Source organism: Pteronotus mesoamericanus, unplaced genomic scaffold (assembly GCF_021234165.1).
Source record: "Pteronotus mesoamericanus isolate MK-2021 breed Mesoamerican mustached bat unplaced genomic scaffold, CSHL_Meso_final contig_53, whole genome shotgun sequence".
Lineage (NCBI taxonomy): Eukaryota > Metazoa > Chordata > Mammalia > Chiroptera > Mormoopidae > Pteronotus > Pteronotus mesoamericanus.
Window position 1 is genome coordinate 5,150,283 of NW_026555195.1, and position 19,608 is coordinate 5,169,890.

General features: G+C 42.4%; 1 protein-coding gene across 2 annotated transcripts in view; it reads right to left on the reverse strand.

The window, feature by feature from the left end:
• Positions 1 to 6,287: 6,287 nt before the first annotated feature.
• OPCML (opioid binding protein/cell adhesion molecule like) overlaps positions 6,288 to 19,608 on the reverse strand; it is a 472,446-nt gene continuing 459,125 nt past the window's right edge. For both annotated transcript variants that reach the window (XM_054579472.1, XM_054579471.1), the window contains exon 7: positions 6,288 to 6,388. In XM_054579472.1, the coding sequence (XP_054435447.1) occupies positions 6,288 to 6,388 (101 nt within the window). The remainder of the gene's footprint in view (positions 6,389 to 19,608) is intronic.

Here is a 19,608-nt window from a genome sequence, read left to right on the forward strand (position 1 = left end):
GTCTACCTAGACAGCCAAGAAGAAACAAGCCTCGTAACTTAAACTTAGGGTCTTGGCCAGAGGTGCTAGCCATGCCATAATATCAATGAAAGAATCTTAACCCACTTTCTGCTCAATCCCCAGACCATAACCAGCCATTGGTTTTAAGCTTTATTTGGGGGAAGTCTTGAGAAACCCAGTGGTTGAAAGAAAAACAAAAACTGACCAGAAAATTGTGAACTAAAACACACTTAAAAGTGCAGTTTCAAAAATGGTACAGATGAGGAAACAAACACTAAAAAATCCAATGCCCAGTCCAAGATCACATATCTAGTAAATTGCAGAAGGGCTAGTTAATATATGAATGGTTGATGAGAAGCTTAGTGTACAGAAGAGGTTAATATCCATTCCTTCAGAAAAGCAGATGCATGTGTGATGAGGGTAGAGGAGCTGGAGTTTTAATGAAAGAGGAAGGTGTTTTAGAAAAGGTAGTCATAGAAACGGAGCTTCTTCTCCATGTCTTTTTCATGTAACACCCATAAGTATTTATTGTAAAACCTAAAATGGAAAACAATTAAAAATGGCATATACTTTTATGAATAAATGTACATCATACTCACTATATCTTCTCATACTTACTCTCATCACAGTTGTGCTTAATTCAGTGGAATCAAGCTGCAGAAATTATTAACGAATAAAGTTTCAAACTGAGTAGTATCTGGTCATTATTTTTATGAAACTGCTCTTCTAATTCCATTGAGTCTAAGTCAATAAATACATGTTTTAGGCTTTGAGGTTGCAGGTACATTTTGTATTATTTGTAAATGGCATATAGACATTTGATATACAGGTGTAATATAGAAAGTGCTTAGACTGCCTTCTATGCTATATGTGTGTTGGGTGGGGGGAGAGAAGGAAGGGGAGAGAGAAAGAGAGAGAGAGAGAGAGAGAGAGACTAACACATCTCATTGCATCTACTCCCCAAAGCCTAAAGCACACATATGGGAGAAGCACAGTCTGCTTCACTTTTCTCCATTCCTGAATACTCAGTAATATCTCCTAATAAAAAGCCCCTCCCAAAATTACAAATTTCTTCGAACTTTATTGATACACTGCACAATCACGACCATCTCGTTCGTATTCATCCTGAATTAGAAAAGGTTACAACTACAATGTAACATGCACAAAATTCAGGTAGTATATTCACCCTTAATACAATTATTGACAGAAATCAAGTCTTCGTTGATTTTTAAGGAAAAAAAATATTGGAAAAAAATTAAAAAGAACTCTAGGAGGCTGACAAAGTTATATTCTTGTATCATGTGATAAATTTTTAAAGCATTTGAACATAGATTTGTTTTAAGGATAACCGTGAGAATGGGTACACCCATTGTCTGACACAGCTATAACGGCACCATTGATAAATCATAATTTTTTAATCCAGAGGACTCTGAACTTGACAGATACATTTTCGTACACGCACACATTCCTCACAACTGCACTTTACATGTCACAAAAATTTTTGTATGATTAAAAAGGCTCCCTCTAACTAATGCAAGGCAGCTATTATTACTTATCATTGCTATTATTGATATCCTTATAAATCTGCCAATAGCAGAGAATGTGGTCAAGAAAGAATAGTAAAAGGTTCACAATCTTTCTTTCTGCACTCAGTGGTGTGGAACAGCTGGAATAAACGGTGTCTCTTTAAAAGGGCACCATTGAAAGAAACAAAAAGGAATCTCTCAAAATACTGGAAATTAGGTTTAGCTGGCTACTTTCAAGATGAAGACAATTGCATCTAATTAAGTCCACTCCACATTCCTTTGGACTCTCAAAGTCCTGCACCTGAAGGCTAAATTGCACTCGTTCAGCTCTTTTCGCCACATCTTTTAATTGCAAATCTATTTCTTCTTCCTTTCATTTACTTCTCTTCTATTAAATAAGAAATGAGGGAAATGAGACTGGCATTTTTATTTGTTTACTTTTAGTGATCATTAGGAGTTCTCATGATATGGTATCTTTTTGAAAATGATGCCTTCCTAGTTACACACCTGTGAAGTGTTACTGCAACTGCTCAAACTTATTTGTCTTAAAAGAAAAAGAGAGAGAAATTTTGGATAGTAGGAGAGGAGGCAATTAAGTATAAGCATTTCTAGACGTAGATCTTGTGCAAAGTGGAAAAAAAAAAGATTCTCCTTATTGGACAAAGAAAGAAAGAAATGGATTTTTCTGAAAGGAAAAAGTTTACGCTGCTTCACCTAATTCCAAAAAGATTAAAGTTTCCTTTTAAAAAATAAAAATGTGTGGATTTCTTAAAGGGGGATGGTGGAGGGGAGGTATGGAGGGCTGTGTGCAGGTATTGCAAAGCCAGTTTTTCTCTGGTGAAGACACAGAGAGAAATTGGGAGAGATAACCCTGCCCCATCTCTCTCCTCACCTTGAGCCATTTTTTTCCATCCTTCTACTGATAGAGCGGACGACATTCATATACAATGACAGAGAAGAAGATGATCCCAGGGGCACTGGAAGCACCTACCAAAACTAGGTTATTCAATGTACAGCCACTCCTGGTGCAGTGGCAGTGATAAGCTCTCTTTGGGATCCACTGTCCACTGTGAGGTTCTCTACACTTTTCACATGAGAGTTCTTTTGACCTAGGTGGAACGTGTTAATTCCTCCATGTTGAACAGAAGGTAACTGGATTGATGCAGAAACAGATCCTTAAACTCATCCTTGGATGTGGAGTTTCTAGAGCCCCAGAGCACATTTTCCACCCAGACATCATCTAGTATGAGGCACTGGTCTCAGAGGCAAGAGGCCCAGGCCTCTTTTTGACACAAAGCCTTCGCTTTCCTTCTATTCACTTAAACACACTTGCAGCAGAACAACCTTGCACAATGCGCTCTGCATAAAATACGTGCATGTTTTCACTCCACTCTCTGGTATGTCCACTCTCCCCCAGTTAAAGCAAGAAGGAGAAAAACTACACGCACTTCTTAGACTTGCAGATGACTATATCAGGCACTTGACATTAAACTTCTGAAAAACGAGCTTGGCCACCATCTTAACTCCAGCACTTTCATTGGCATCACTTTGCTGGAAGTCCATATTAACTTTGCTTTGGGAAGGGCAAGGTTTCAGAGTAACTGCATTGCTGAAGTCCTTTCTCCTGATAAGCACTATTTGGTTTTCCTTCCATGGAAAACCCATAAAGAGCTAGTGGTTGCTCATGGACTTGTTTCTTTTTTCCTCCTTTACCCATACCCCCACCCTCACTATTGACACCTTGAAAAAAATCTATCTGGCAGTCCTTACCCATCTACCCTCCATGTGTAAAGTTGAAAGAGCATGTGGAAGTGTGGACATTGTCTTCAGTAAGCATCCAGTGTTCTATATGCCTCAGAAAGTTGGGGAAGAACTACTGTCATAGAGAGCCATCCCCATCAAAGTAACCCAAACAACACAGGAGCTGGGGTGCATCTCTTGTGAAGAAGAGCGATTTTCTTTCCCAGTGACCAGTTTCTTTGGGTCTCATTTACTTGGTTTTTTTTATCACCAGCTGATGAGGATTGGCTGTAGGTTTCTCCCCCTTTGAAATGTGGCTGGAATAGGCAACTCCCACAGGTGCTTCAACACCCAGTAAAAGAGGGCATGGGGAGTGTCCCAGTGACTCGGCAGCCCAGCCTTGCTGTGTTCAAACGGTTCCGGTGACCTTCCTGCAAAGGAGGATGGACCCTTCTTCTAGAATGCATCTCGAAGTGAAGGGCATGTACAGCCTGTCCATTTCAGGGTCCCTATTCTCCAGAACCACCAACACCACACAGCCTCCACATTCATTTGACTCAAAGTAACACATTTGCTACCAGTAGAACACTCCAATGACACATTTAATTCTCATACAATGTCTGACACCAACACAACTCCAGGTGCTGAATGTGGTGACAGATATGAAGCACTGATGTCCAACTTTTAATTATGACTTGATGCCTGCTCATAATTGTCCCTGGAACTTGGAACCAATATACTGCTTTTGGCACATCACTTACATTCCCAGAATCTGGCTCCTGGCGGTTCACTAGGAAATGCAGATGTCTGTTTACAGCTGGCAAATATAATATTAATTTCACTTGTACCACCTCTAACTCCTATGAAAGTATAGCTTTTTGTATGCCAAGACAGTATGTGTGTGTGTATGTGTATATTGTGTGTGTGTGTGTGTAAAATCTCCACACACCATTTATTATGTATTATTTTCCCAGAAGAGTTTTCCCACTGAGGAAGGGGGCAGGTCTGTGAGATAGTCCTTGTCGATGTTTCTTTCCTGTCCTCTCATTAGGTCGGTCCCTGCAGCACAGGTAAGGAGGAGCACAGCCTTATGTGGCTTTCAATGACATTCTACTGGATCACAGGCTTCCTGATGGTTGAGTCCTTTTTGCCCCAGTGATAATGCAGAAAGGTCATATGCTGGGTCTGCTTGGAAGGTGGAGAGCTGAAGACATCCTTCACCCAGGCCAGTGGAGAAGAAGCTGTATCAGAGGAAATTGTGTGTCACTTATTCTTTCCCCCTTCTCTTTGCAGTGTTGTGTTAATCAAGTGTTGGAAATTAAGTCAGTTGCTCAAGTGCCCTCCTCAACTCAGAGGAGCTTCCTGAAACAAATACCAGAGTTGTCAACACACCCACCATGTAATTGGCTTCATCAGCTTTCTTACTGGTAGTTTTCCAACAGATTAAACTAAGACTGGAGCAGAGAGGAGATAATAGCTGAAGTCATTGCACTCAGACAGGTGGACGGCCCTCATCACATTCCACAGACAGAAGTGTGTATTTTCCTTTATGTTCATACTATAAAGAAAAGCCAGATATGGCATAAATCTCAGAGGTCCCTGACATACACTTTCTTGAAAGGCTGAGAGAAGCCTTGGTCCTTCAAGTGTGAAAAAAGAAAAATACAGTATGTATCAAGGCTTCTACAGGGTCAACCTACTTCCCAAGAAAATGTTTTTGGAAACAGAGTCTCTTCTGGGAATAGTGAATGACTGATCATTGGAATTCCACTTTGGTCCATCTGTTAACAACATCTACTTTGGGTGGATGAGACACCATATTCCAGAGTCCATGATATATTGCTTTTCTATGTTGGTAGCCTGTGAGATCATTGGCTTTCACATGGGAAGTTGATAGGTAATTTTGAAGATGCTAATGTCTGTTGAAGGTAGGGGAGAAATGAATACAGTTGAATAGATATAATATGATTAGACATTAATATGGTGATGAATTGGTAGTGAGTAGTGGGGGAAGAAATAGAAAGAAGTGTTAGATGATTACATTGATAGATTGATAAATAGAGTAAATAGTTTGCTAGAGAGGAAGATGGGTGGGTAGATAATTGAATGGAGAGATAAATCAGACAGTTGAGTAGATGGATAACTGTATGATTTATTTGATAGATAGCTTGATAAAACCTAAATAATCAGCCATCTATGAATCATTTTTTTATAAGTTGGACAGCATTTTTTAAAAAGAGAAGTGCTATTCTCAAAATGCCTCCCCCGCTTTTTGGTCATTTGACTTAAATTTTTAGTGTTGGGTTGAATGAATAGCCCCAAAACTGTAGCTGGTGATAAATACAAATAGGGTAAGAATATATATATATATATATATATACACATACATATATGTACATATATATATACACACATACACACACACACACACACATACACATACACATTGAGATAACTTCCCAGAAAGAAAGGATGTGAACCCTAATATAATTAGATAATAATAAACATGGATAGAGGGATATATGTACATTATAATCAGGAAAATGGTTCAAAGCTTAAAAGACACAGATAATAGGACACTTGGATATAACTCTTGCTGTGCACTACATTATAAGTCAAGTTGTGTCTTCAGGGTGTTTATCATGAGGCACGTTTTTTGCCCCAATGGAGCTCATGTTTTGGTGTGAGGGGGAGGAGAGGTCAATGATGATGACAATGAAGAAGGAAGCAGAGGAAAGGGAAGGGCCAAACTAGCAGGAACATATTCCATTTTTGGACACACCAATGAATGATTGATTATTCTACACATGGTAGAACCCTGCCCACCCCTCCCCCAACCCCACTCATTTAAACTTGAAAAAAATATCGAATAACCAAATAAAACCCAAAAATAAAATAATCAAGAAGAATATCAGAAACAAAGAAACAAAAAGAAGCCCAAACTGGTTTGCCCTCCGCAGTGTAGATTAAAGTCTGTGATATGGAGAAGCAGGCGTTGCTCAGAGAACCTATGGTTTCTTATCAAAACTTGATGAAGAAGTGGGCAAAGAGGGTCCCTGATAGCCAGAGACAAGCCAGCGCTCTAGAGGCCGAGTTTACACCATCAATGACTGCTCCAGGCCCTGTGTAGGGGAAAGAGAGACAGAGCCATTAGCATGCACCTAAAGGCACCATACGTATCAATGAGCAAATATATAGACATGCTTCTCTGTGAACGTTCCCCCATCTTTCACTCCCACCACTGACCCTTCTAGGTCTAGACAAATGGGAAGTGCCATGGGGAGCATTTAGAAACTCAAAGGGGCAAATCCATGGGATGCCTTGACCACTATATCCTACTCTGAATGATGGAACTCAAAACATGGGGGAGGAGGGAGGTAACGACAGTCAGGCCTATAGGCTGCAGACAGGGCTAAATGGTATGGCAGGACCAGGTGGCCACTTCATAAGCAGCGCCTCTAACTCTGTCTTCGGAGCTAGTGTCCTGAAGATGAGAGTAGAAAGGATAGCCATGGGGCGCAGGAGAGGATCTGGAATGGAGAGAAGCAGGCGGGGCTGGGGGAGTAACATTGTGTGAGCAGCAGGACCAGGACCATTTTGTGAGCGACAGGAGTGTATGTGCGGATGTGGCTGGCTTTTTGTGCTGTGTAACTTAGTTATCCTGGAGGTTCCTCAGAAGTGGTTGAGGAAGAAACTGCAAGAATTTTAAAGGTGACAATTGGGTTTATCCCATCAGTCAGTGGGGCCTCTTCAGAAGGAACAAAAAAGACAATCTTTCAAGTCCAAACTGCCACTTAATGCTTCAGCCTGAAGGAGTTCTCTCTGTGCCTCTTTCTTTCTTCTCCCCTCCTTCTGGCCCTTCACCCAGCCCTAGTGAATCCTTCACACTCCATTGAATGAGGCAATAGAATCACAAGTGCTAGCCCTTTCCTTTCATCTTCTGTCCTTGAGAAGACAAACCATGGGAAGTGGAATTGTCCTAGTCTGTTCGAAGGGCCCAGGGCAGATATGCCTCTGTCTAACTCTGCCTCTGTGCTCCTCCATTGCCTTTACTTGCCAGTGATAATAATTTAGGGTCTTAAGTAAGACCACTAACTATCAGGCAGAGTATTTCAGGGAAAGCAAAAGCAAGTGCAAGCTAAGTGATTAGCAGCCATCAATGGGTAATCCTGCAGGGCCTGTGGCAAGACAAGCATGCCTCTTCTACCTTTTCAAGCCAAGACTACACTGCCTTTTTAGAAGTAAATTGCCTTATTGGAAATGAGTATGGCTCTTTTTAAAAAGTAGAGATGGTGTATGGTCTTCTCAGGCAGGACCCAATCATCTGGCTTGTCAACCTGATGGTGTGGATCTGTGTCCTGTCTTGGAAGGGACTGATGCTAACCACTGCTTGGGAAAGCATAGGTCTCTCACTTCAGTGGTAAGTGTGCAACTGTTCCAACTTCAGGGATTTCAAGAGGGATAACTTTCCTTCCTCTGATTTACAATGTACATAATTCTCTTATTGACAAATAATTCATTTTTACCTGATAGCTTGAGAGTCTGGCTCATGTTTCTCTGCATTTTTTTTAGAGAGTATTTATAGACAAGGGCAGGATAAAGGCCCTAGCTCAGTGCTACAATCTCCGTGGAGGCTCCATAAATATTTATGGAAAGTAGCCTGACTCTGGGGCGTCCATCAATTCAAACCTATATCCAAAGGGAACACACTGGCCTACAGAATCCACTGAGTTGGAAAATGCCCAAGTTAAAGTTCAAGGTAATTTTCTATAGTGTCTTCTGAAAATGATAATTTAGATTTTTAAATAAATTCTATAAGAAAATGAGCACCACAGATTTGTAAAACCCATATGTTTCTTTAAATGTCTACCACTATGCTGCAGAGCTGAAACTAATATAAAATAATATTGAATGTCAACTGTAATTAAAAAGAAAACAACCACACAAAACCACAATGAGTAACAGCCTCATAGCCATTAGGATGGCTATTATTAAAAAAAAAATCATAAGTGTTGATAAAGATATGAAGAAATTTGAACCCTTTTACACTGTTGACAAGAATGTAAAATGGTGCGGCCACAATAGAAAACACTATGATGAGTTTTCAAAAAATTAAAAATAAAATTACCAGATAACTCAGTAATCCCACTCTTGGGTTTGTATCCAAAAGAATTTAGAGCAGGATATCAAAGAGACATTTGCACACTCGTATTTACATTGGCATTATTCATAATAGTCAAGAGATAGGGGAGAGCAAACAGGATGTCCATTGACAGATGAATGTATTTAAAAAATGCGGTAAATATATACCATGAAATATTCAAAAAGAAGGAAATCCTGTCACATACTACAACATGGATGAACCTTGAGGACATTATGCTAAGTAAAATAAGCAGTCACAAAGATGTGGCAGCTGTCATAGATGGTCAGTGCTGATCAGGCAGGGTATTTACAACCACAGTTCAGCTTCAGTTGAACATTCCAAAAAGAGTGGAAACCATGATGTTGACTTAGTGGATATACAGGCTCTTCAGTTTGCTTAGGATGATCATCATAACACATATTCATATTGTGCACTTTATGTGACAAGCATGATTCTAAAGGCTAAACATATATTAGCTCATTTAACCTTTACAAAACAGACTGAGCTATGTACCGTTGACATTCTCATTATGCTAATGGAAAAACTGAAAAACAGAGCACTTAAGTACTTTGACTATGGTTATACAACTTATACACTTAGAGTTACATTAGAATTGAGTTACTCTCTACAGAGTCTGTGCCCTTGATTATTACAACTCTAATTCCCCTCTAGGAAAAAGAATCTCCTGTGCATGTTTTCCAGGGACCAGAGCATCATGTGGTGGGACTCCGGGGATCCAATTTCTCTGTGCGACTCTGCTGTCCCTGGCTGAGTAACATCCTCTCTCAGATCTTGGTTCTCCCATCTACAAAATGAAAGGAGGTTGTGATTGATGATATCTTAGACTCTGCTTCTGTTTGCATTCTGAGTTATTGTACAGATGGAAAACCTACATTTGGTGCTAGAAGGGGCAGCTGGTGAACAGCCAGGTGGCCTTTTCCGGTTAATACAAAAACATCACCATTCTGGCTTTTTGCACGTCTGCATATTGCACTGTCTTGAGATAGCAACAGGGCACCAAACGTTCCTAGACCCCAAGGTGTCCTTTCCTGTGGCCTCATTTTCTAGGTAGCCTCAAGGTATAATAAGTCCTGCTTTATAGTGTGGTATCATACGGTAATTTACTGCCAAAGTGCCTTTGGTCAATGAGATATGGCTGAGCTATTCTGGCCAAGGACTTAATCTAATCCAGCATGATGGAGATTAAAACTAGCATTGCTTTCCTCATACACATTCGTTCCTGCACACATTTGAGATTTGGCAGCTGAGCCAAACACCAGTGTGGTGGGGGCTCTTGGGCTCTGTTCAGAGCAAGAAGAGAGTGGTTCACATCTGTGTTCCACTCTTTACGGTGGACGAGTGTGAGACAGAAGCCATCAGCAATGACCTTATTCTTTGGTTTTGTCTTTGAAACAAACCACATTCTACTGGAAATGGAAGAAAGCACTTGGCTTGTGGCTCTCCCATAGGCTTCTGGATGCTCAGGCCACTCACCTGAGCAGGCGAATGCGTCCCTGTGCTTTGATAGAGAAGTGATGGGCTGCTGCTGTCTAGCTGTTTGGTGTGGCCACTTAATGGGGTGTAGACTAAACAGGGTATAGGCCAAGAGGCCTCAGAACCCTAGCTTGGGGGCTGGGGAAAGCAGCAGCACAGGGATTTTGCATATCAATAACAGCAGGCTAGCTTTATAGCCTGCATGGAGTCAAGGAGATATGCAAGACTTTGACCTGTGATGTAGCTGGAAGGCAACTCTCCCCACCCCCTCTACCCCCCACCTCAGACCCCCACCCTGTTACAGTCCCTTCTTGAAAGCTTGGAGATAGTTAGATCCACACCATGGGCCCACGCCTGCCCAGACTAACTTTGGCAGCCAAGAAAGGCCCAGAAAATAACGGAGTGCTAGCAGGTATAGCTGACTGTGGGAGGAGTCGGAAATGGGGTTATGGAGGAAGATCTGTACCAGGATTTAAACCCGGGCGCAGCAGCCATGCAGGAGCTTAACCAGGCAGTTTCAGGAGCAGAGAGAGGGCTCTCTCGCCCACACGGCTTAGGAAAAAGGAAAGCAGGATATAGCAGCAATGTGGACCTCTCTCTTAGTGGTTTGGAAGGACGCAGAAGAACCCCCCGGCCCACCATGAGGATGTGGTTTTGGATTAACAACGGGAGCCTAGCCAAGCTATGGACTTCTGTTTCTTTTCCTGGGAGACGGTACCCTGACTGGCCTGGCTTGGCAAGGGGAGGCAGGATTGTGTGTGGGGGGGGGGTGTTTTAAAGGGACTTCAGGATTTAATGGTGACATTCTGCTGTTACTCTCTACCTGCATAACTTTTGAATAAGTAAGTTCCTTTCCTTTTTACCAAACTCTGTCACTGAGAGCCCCTGTTCCTAACATGGTGGCAGGCAAAGAACCATAGCAAAAATTAAAAAAAAAAAAATCCTGGGGCAGGGGGGTCACTTCTGTAACAGCCCCATGACCACACAGGCTCACTTTTGGTTCCTTAGGCTGGTAGGAGGCTTTTGCAAACATTAGCTCACAGGACCTGTTTTAGGGGAGGACATGATAATGAAGCAGCTCCTCTCGAACTGAACACACCTCCTCAGATGCCATGTTGAATGTTGTTTTCCTATAATATAATTCATTCAGATACCAGCTGCGCGAACTACTCCAGGTGGCTGGTACCAAGATAATGCTCGTTTTAATTTCAATAAAGTAGGTAAGTAATGCAAATGTTGTTTTTATTCTTGTTACTTTATTTATTTTTTTAAAATGGAAGTAGGGAGAACATCCTTTGGGGTAAAGTCACTAACCACTGCAAAAGGGCAACTAATCCTGGTGACTTTGGAGTCAAACCAATTTGGGCTTAAATCCTGATGCTGTGGCTTGCCAGCTACATGATCTTAAAGTACTTTCAGTTTTAACATTGAGAGTGTGGATAAAATACAGAGTTTACAGTACAGATAAAGGATTCAAGTGATTTGTACAGTGCCTGGTACAAAGTAATCATGTGATCCTGGCACCTGCTGCTCTGGTGGATCCTCACCTCCTACCTTCCACTTCTTTTTTGAGGCTAATATTGGCTTCTTTTGATATTTTCCAAATACATTACACCTGAAGTAGGTTTTGATAAGGTGGGGCCGGTGCTGAGAGAGGTCATTGGCCTGGAGAGCCTTGGGAGGGTGCAGGGCACTGAGCAGGGCCAATGGGAGATGCTCAAAGCCAACTCTGTGGCATGGGGTAGTCTGCAAAGGCAATGGGAAGTCACAGCTATTCCCTCAACAGGTGTTTTGTTGGGAGACTGCTATGCGCCAGGCTCTGTGTTCAGAGAGAAAGGTAAACATAATCTCTGCCTTCACAAAGCTTGTATTCCAGTAGGACCTTGAACATCCTCTGTTCTAGTCTAAGTCAATAAACAAACTAAATAAACAAATAATATTAAACCCTCACAGATTCAGAGAAGAAAATATTTGGAACAAATAACCTAACATCCCTTTCATCTCAGCAATATCCTTCCTAATGGATAATCTTTAAAAGATTGAATCAAGAATTAGAGAGAACTGAATTTGAATTCTGACTCTACTAGTCACTGACCAGATGACTTTGGACAAGGTAGTAGACTTCCCTGAAACATTTTTTTTAATGTATAAAATGGAGAGGGGATAGTTTTTTTCTACCTTTGCAGGGTTACTCTGAGAATTAGTTCAGATTATATATAAGGTCACTGAGTATAAATAAAGGATGAATAAACATTAAGTGAATTAGAATCAGAAGAAGAATAATTTTGATTCTTAAAATAACCTCTTTTGTGGAGATCATGCCTTAAATAAAGAGACCTTGTATGAATATATGCACCCCTATGTTTGTAGCACCATTATTTACAATAGCCAAGATCTGGAAACAGCCATAATGCCCATTAGTAGATGAGTGGATATACGAGCTGTGATGCATTTACACTGTGGAATACTATGCACCTATTAGAAAGAAAAAAACTCCTACCCTTTGCAAGAGCATGACTGGACCTAAAGATACATTGGATAGGATGACAGATCTCAGAGGACAAGGGTGTGAGGGGGATGGGTAAAAACAGGTGAAGAAATTAGTCACAGAACATACACGCATAGCCCATGGACGCAGACAATAGTGTGGCGAAGGCCAGGGGAGGAGGGCTGGGACTGGGAGGAGGTGGGCACAATGGGGGAGGGAATAGGGGCATCTGTGATAGCGTCAACAATTTAAAAAAAGAGACCCTGTGGAATACTAGGTTCTCAAAGATAATATCAAACCCCAGCTGAATGCAAACTTGGGTATGGCCAGCAACAAGTGACCCCAGCCTCTCCCAGAAGGACCCGCGGGGGCTGCCAACCAGAGACGAAAGCTTCCCAAAAAAGGCTGCTTCTCCGGAGGGTGTGCCTTTAGAAGCCCAACTCTGGGCAAGTGCCACATGTAAGGAATCTTTCTTTATGGTTAACAATGATTCAATTCAGTCCGAATGGCTATGACAGATATCAGGTTTAATTAAATATTTTTCAGGGGTAAATTGAAGGTGAGAACATGTAATCGTGCCCTTTCCCCACTGCTCTAGTCCCTCCCCCTTTACCCATTTCAATGCTAAATATGAGGTTTCCTTCATGCCTGTAGTTGATCATCTCTGAAAAATAAAAGCTTAAATGATGTTGCAAAGCCACAAAACTGTGAATGACAACAATAAGCCACCTTGGGGTCAGATATGCAGACAAAAAATAGTCATCCCTCAGCATACAGGAAGGCGAGGCAGAGAACCTTAGAGGTGAGCATGAGACCCATTTCAGAAGTTGTAAGTGGCATCGAGGGCAGTCAGCCTGGCCCAGGGGGCAGGTGTGGCGGCCACGGGGAAACTCGGTAGGGGCCAGGCAAATTCACTGAGAAATGGTCAAACACATAAGAAGTGAAATAAAGTCCACTTTGGAGAGGCTACTCACTTTGTTAAGTTACGTACACTGACTATTAGATTTTTCAAAAGCAAGTTTGCTTAACATAGAATGAACCTGCAGGTCTGACATTCTTGGAACTAAGAGTTTGCTGCTGTATTCAAGGGGCAGCTGATCACCCTCTGGAGGAGCAGGTGTTGAAAATCAAAGTGCTCCTACTCAGCACAAAGCTCCCCGAAAATTACATCAGCTTCCTGATGAGATCCTGCCTTGCAAGAGATTTCGAAGCTTCAAATTTAAGTGTACGTTTCAAGCGATGCAGGTATTGAAATGTGTCACCATTTTTCCTTCCCGTGATTGCAATGAAAATATGGCATGGCTCTGTAGCAATGGTAGACGGTATAGCTGTCATTCTACTAAAATAGCAGGTGGTAGGGTGATCACATTAACAAAGAAAATAAAAAAATCCCACAGGCAAGTTGAACTTAGTGGTAGCACAGTGAGATCAATGAAGTATCTGAAGTCTAAGAAGATACAGTTTGGTTTTGAAATTTGGATAGGTTTTACAAGTATGAATATGAACTATGTGACCTCCTTAATGAGAAACCAAAAGGATAATGATGTTCTTGGTGATTAAAAGAGGAGCAAGGAAATCTAATTAGAGGATGTATGTGTTACACTTGTTGATGAAACATAAACCTATTTTCAGCAGTGCTGCTGATGAAGGCGCCTCATTCCCCTTCAAAGGGAACTTTTCCTCCATTGTCTGTAATTACAGTGCAGAACACGGCACCACGTTGTTTCACAAAGAAGGTGAACTGGGCTTTGCAGAGCGAAGAAGACGAGGGGACAAAGAAGCACACAAAGGCAGCCATCTTTGTTTTGTTCTCCTTAGTCCTCCCTGTTTTGTGTTAACCACAAAGATGCAAGTTAAAGTTAATATCAGAAGTTAATTCAAATCTGTCAGCTCATCACAAACCTGAATGAGACAAGACTTCAGTCCAGGCTGAACCACGAGCTCTTGTGCGTGTGCTGACATCAGCGTACCCTGAATGCTCAGTGTTACATTTTAAATGCTTAGGCTAATAGCCAGATGCCAATGATTCAGGCAGAGGAGGGGGTGGGGTGTGAGGGAACGGCAAGGAACCTCATCAGAAATGAAATGTGAAATGTCTGCATATTTCTTCTAATATGTTGACATTTTGCAGGTTTGGGAAAATACAAATGATTACGCTGCTGTCATCAGCCAAAAGCAATGGTGTTTCTCTCTGACTCATCCCCTCCCACCTGGATTTAAATTGTGGATTTGGAAAATAAAAATCACATATGTTATCAGCAGGAAATGGACAAATATGTGCAGCTTTTGATGTCTCTGCATGAAGAAATCATTTGATGAACATCTTTTTAAACAGTGAATTGGATTGTCTGATATAGTCTTGCTCACAAGAAAGACCCACAGGGGGGAAGAAAACCCTAAGTTCTAAATTAGAACTGGGAGGCTGGAATGCAAGAGAAAGTGTCAGGGAAACAATGATTTGGCTTCCCTAGGGAGAGAAGACTACAAATCCTTTGAGTATTTGGCTTTGCTCTGGTTAGTGAAGAGTTTCATACTATATAGAGGCTGTAACTGATGCCCCATTGACTGGAAGATGTATTTATTAATTCAGCAAACGTTTACTGGGTAATAACCATTGCAAGATACAGTGCTACATCCTTTAAGGGCAGAAACAAAAATACAAACAAAATATCAGCCTAAGGGTAAGTGAACAGGAGAGACCAAGTGGTGGGTGAATGATTCTTCAATGGAATCTGTAAATACATTCTAAATAGGGTAACACTAAGTAGAACCTTAAAAGCTAAGTATGAGTTTATTAGACAGCAGAGGACAAAGCCTCCTATCTGTGACTCCACAACACACTGGAAAAATTGTACATAGGTGGGTTAGAAAGAGACATAGGCTTGAGACCAGACGGACCTGGTGCGGCCACTTCCTCTTGTAGTAGAATCCCTGCCTGGGGGGATGCAGTTGCTTCACTTAAATTCTCTGAGCTCCAGACTCTTCTGTGAAGTGCCAATGCTAAGAGTACCTACCTCAAAGGGTTCGTTCTCAGCTGTCTAAAGCTATGCCTGGCTGATGCTTAATAGCTTGTAGCTTTTTCATGCCTCCGGCACAATACTTGTTATATTTTATTATTCTATTGTAATTGTCTATTTACTTGTTTGTTTCTCTTTGTACCTCAGTCTGAATGGGAAGATGAATGAGAAGAGGCCCAGCCGCATGGGCAAAGGCTTAAATGTGTCATGGGGTCTGGTGTTTTGAGGCGCAGGGTGGCCTAGCCCTATGGGAGTGCAGAGGCGGCCGGGGACCTGGAAGCTGCAAGGGAACGGGACCTCAGCGGCCCTCGGGGCCATGCTTCCCGGTAGGCAGTTTTCAGCATGGTGTGAATGGCTTCATTCTGAGTTTTGAAAAGTTTACTGGCCCCTGCAGTGGCAGATTGGAGAAGAGTTACCAAAGGCGAAGGAACCACTAAGAAAAATTATATTTGTTCAGGGCTGGAACAGGCCACTGTGTAAGTGAGGACAGAATGGAGAATGGGCAATCCGGGGGAAGGGCTGTGGCTTGCTTGCCAGGACTCGCTGGCTAACTGGTGTATGGGTTGACGAAGAGGAAGTCACAATGTCTGTTGAGATTCTAGCAAGAGTGTATAAGTGAAAAGAAAAAGTGTACATTCAAGGGTGAGTGGGACCTAGGAGACAAAGCTTGAGGTTGAGACTCCTGCGGGATGTTTGTTCAGGTAAGAAGGGTGGTGTCTAGCCCAAACTTAGAGAGAGGGTTAGAGATACAGAGTTGGGAGTTATCTGACTATTGCACAGCGGCTACCAATTTTCTGAGTGCAAAAAAGCCCCTCCGAGAGCTTTCTTAAGAAACACATTCTCACAGCCTTCCCTGGAGATTTTGATTAACTAGGTCTAGCCAAGGCCCATGAATCTGCATTTTAAAGCACCTGAGGGGAGTGCAACGAGGCTAATATGTTGCTCTTTAAGGTGCTTGAGGACACGGGAGCCCTCTTCTCCCCCTCGTTGTAATGCTGTTCTGGGGCAGACTTACGGGGCAGGAAGTGAAGGAGATAGAATCAGACTAAGATAATGGTAAGAAGCAAGTCAACATCTGGTCATATCCCAGAAGCCAGAAGTGGGATGTTGGGGGCCAGCGGGAGGTCCGAAGCTGAGATGGGGCTGGGGGTTAGGAGGGAGCAGAGCATGGTAGGCTGAAGTGTGAAAGGCGCCGAGAGGAAGTGGAGGCTGCCAACATGGAGCCTCCCTGTTGGAGGTTTGGGGGTAAAGGGAAAAGGCAATAGAGGATGGTTCATGGAAAGCATACTCGAGAGGACCCTCAGACTCCATGGGCCCACTCCTCGGGGATCCCTTGAATCCATTCAGGGAAAGGTGTGCTTGTTTGGAGACCTTCATAAAGGATGCAGGCAGGAGTGTGTTGCGGGGGAGGAGAGAGGCATAAAGGCAGGGGCTTTGAGCACTTCGCCACAAGTACCAGTGGGCACACTGGTGGTGGGGGGTTCAGCCAAGGGTGGAAGATGAGAGAAACTGGCCAGTGCTGCTTCTAGTTGAAGAAAATCCAGTTAGAAGAGCCAGCCTGACATGTACATTTATTCTGGAGGAATGGCCATTAGCAAAAAAAATAAAAAAAAATACAGATTCTGTCCTCACGGTTGCCAGGGGCTGCTGAGGTAGGCTGTAGTTTTTTGCTCTGAGGGGCTGAGCCTTTGCCTGAGGAAAGGACTCAAAGCCCAGAGGGTGCCTTCACTGGAGCATTTTGCCATTTTCATTTGCAGTCACAACATTGCTCTGAGTTGTCCCTGTTCCTGACACTTAACTCTTAATGTCACCAATTTATATCACTGTGATTTCACAGATAAAATATGAGGAATCTGTCTTTGTCTCTACGGCACCCCACCCCTCTTTCTGGGGGCGTTTGCATCCCCTGCCCCTCTCCCTGCCAGTGCCAGTAATTCAAGCATTTATATGGCTTATTAAGCTCATCACACACTCCACAGTGCCGGGTAGAATCAGGCGCAGAATCTTCCCTCTTTGCCCTCTAAGGCCAGGGGGGTGGGGCCTCTTGCTCAAGACCCACAGGAGGCAACGTGAGTTGTCCAGCTGGGGAAAGTGAACGGCTTGCGAGTGGGGCAGAGCAGTGGCCAGCAACCTGAGCCCGGCCACTCACCTGCTGCCTGCAGGCTGGTACACCTCAAGGTGCCGTGGCTCCCAGTGGGCCTTCAGATGGCTGCATTCACACAGTACAGCTTCTATATATTTAGGGCAAGCTTCTTTGATAACAAAGGGAGCTTACCACCATTTCTAAGGGTAGGGATGATAGGTTTGGAAATCTGTTGCTTACCCCATATTCCCACTGTTTTTTTCAATTCAGAATAGGGCCTTAGAAAGTGGAAAGTAAGCTGTGAGTCCCTCCAGTTCTGTTCCATATTTTTTTGTTCTTAATTTTTTAATTGAATTTATTGGTGTGGTATTGGCCAATAAAATTATATAGGTTTCAATTATACATCATCTGTATATTCTGTATCATCTGTATATTGCATTGTGTGTTTATCACCCCAAGTCAAGTCTCCTTTCATTGTCATTCATAGAAAACCATAGGACAGAGGAAGTCATAGTTTGGCTATAAGAGTCAGGACTAGAAACCAGTTTTCCTTGCTCCCAGGACTGGTCTATTCTTTATATTCTGCTGCCTTTCCAGTTCTTCCAGCTGCCTGGGGCTAAATAAAGTACACAGGCTAAAATGATACTTCGAGTTGGCACATCGCCTGTGTGAACTATCTGGTCTGTGTGGCTTTTGAAGGGATGGTAAGTGGTGTTCAAGAAACAAACCTTTCATATCGATGCCAAACACTGATTCATCTTGGAGTGTCTCCCACCTACCTATGTTGCCTCTCACGGTTTATCTGATCACTTCTGGTTTCGGCCCACTCACAAGCCCATTGTTTCCATTGTCTTTTTATTCCATTTTTCTTTGTTTTTTGCATGTAGGTAGGAAATACAAGAAATATGTGTTGGTGTAAAATGTTTGTTATGAGTGTGTGTTATTATGGATTCACAGTGCAGAATCAAAAGGGTCTCCTAAAAACAATTTTACAGTCTTTGAGGGAAAACATCAATGCCTGCCTGGGAATGTGGTGTGTGTGTGTACTGTGTGTTTGGGAGGTAAGTGTTTATGGGTTGTAAATGCACAAATTGTCCTCTAAAATAATAGGTGTAGGTTTAAATGAGGAGGGGAGATATTGGTGTGGGAAAAGGGTCCAAGAAAGCTCATTGTTGATATCCGGTTCCATCTAGAAGGTCATCCACCAAGCTCTGTGATGGATTGCCAAGTATTGTGAGTTGTAATGAAGTAGTAGAAACAACGCTGAGACACTGGAACCAGGATGTATAGGCTTCATTCCATCTCAAACACTTATAAGCCAGTATGAATTGAATAATCTGCCTAACCTCTCAAATTCTTCCTCTGTAAAATTGGGATAAATATAGTATTTACTTCCTAGAGTCATCACATGAGATAAAACATGTAGAACACTTAGTCTACTGGCCCTGTAGGTAGTAAGGGTTAGTACTACTTAGCCACAATTATGGGGGCATTGCAACTAGAGAGAACATTCATCGACATCGGAAAGGGTTTGTCAAGTGGATAATATCACTTTAATATGGTGTTGAAGCTATTACCACTCAAGCATAGTATCAGGGAATTAGTCTTTGTGGACCATGAAGAACAACTTATTCAAACTCTTTCACTGATGAAAAACCCAGTGCTTGCTGAGATTGACTTTCCCAAAGCCACTCAGAGTGAGCAGCAGAACCTGGCCTCAAAGAGACTCTGAGACTCATGGGCCCTACTCCATTCTGCCATATTTTATTCCTGACAGCTGAACTCCTGTCCCTGGTATCACCAACACAACCCTCAATCTCTGTATATATTCACTCATTCTGCAAAAATTTCCTGACTAGCTGCTATGTTAGGTTTTAAGAATCAAACCAGACATGGTCCCTATGTTTGTGGAGTACACAAACTGAAGAAGAAGAAGGTCTTTGATAAACTAAATAAACAGAACAAAAATATCAGTGCAATTAGAAAGTGAAGCCTATAGAGACAAGGCATCTATTTGTTGTCACTGTTGTATCCTCATCCCTTAGAACAGCCCGGCTCATCCCTGATCCTGATGCGTATTTGTTGAGTGAATGCTAGACAAATGTGTTGAGGGAACA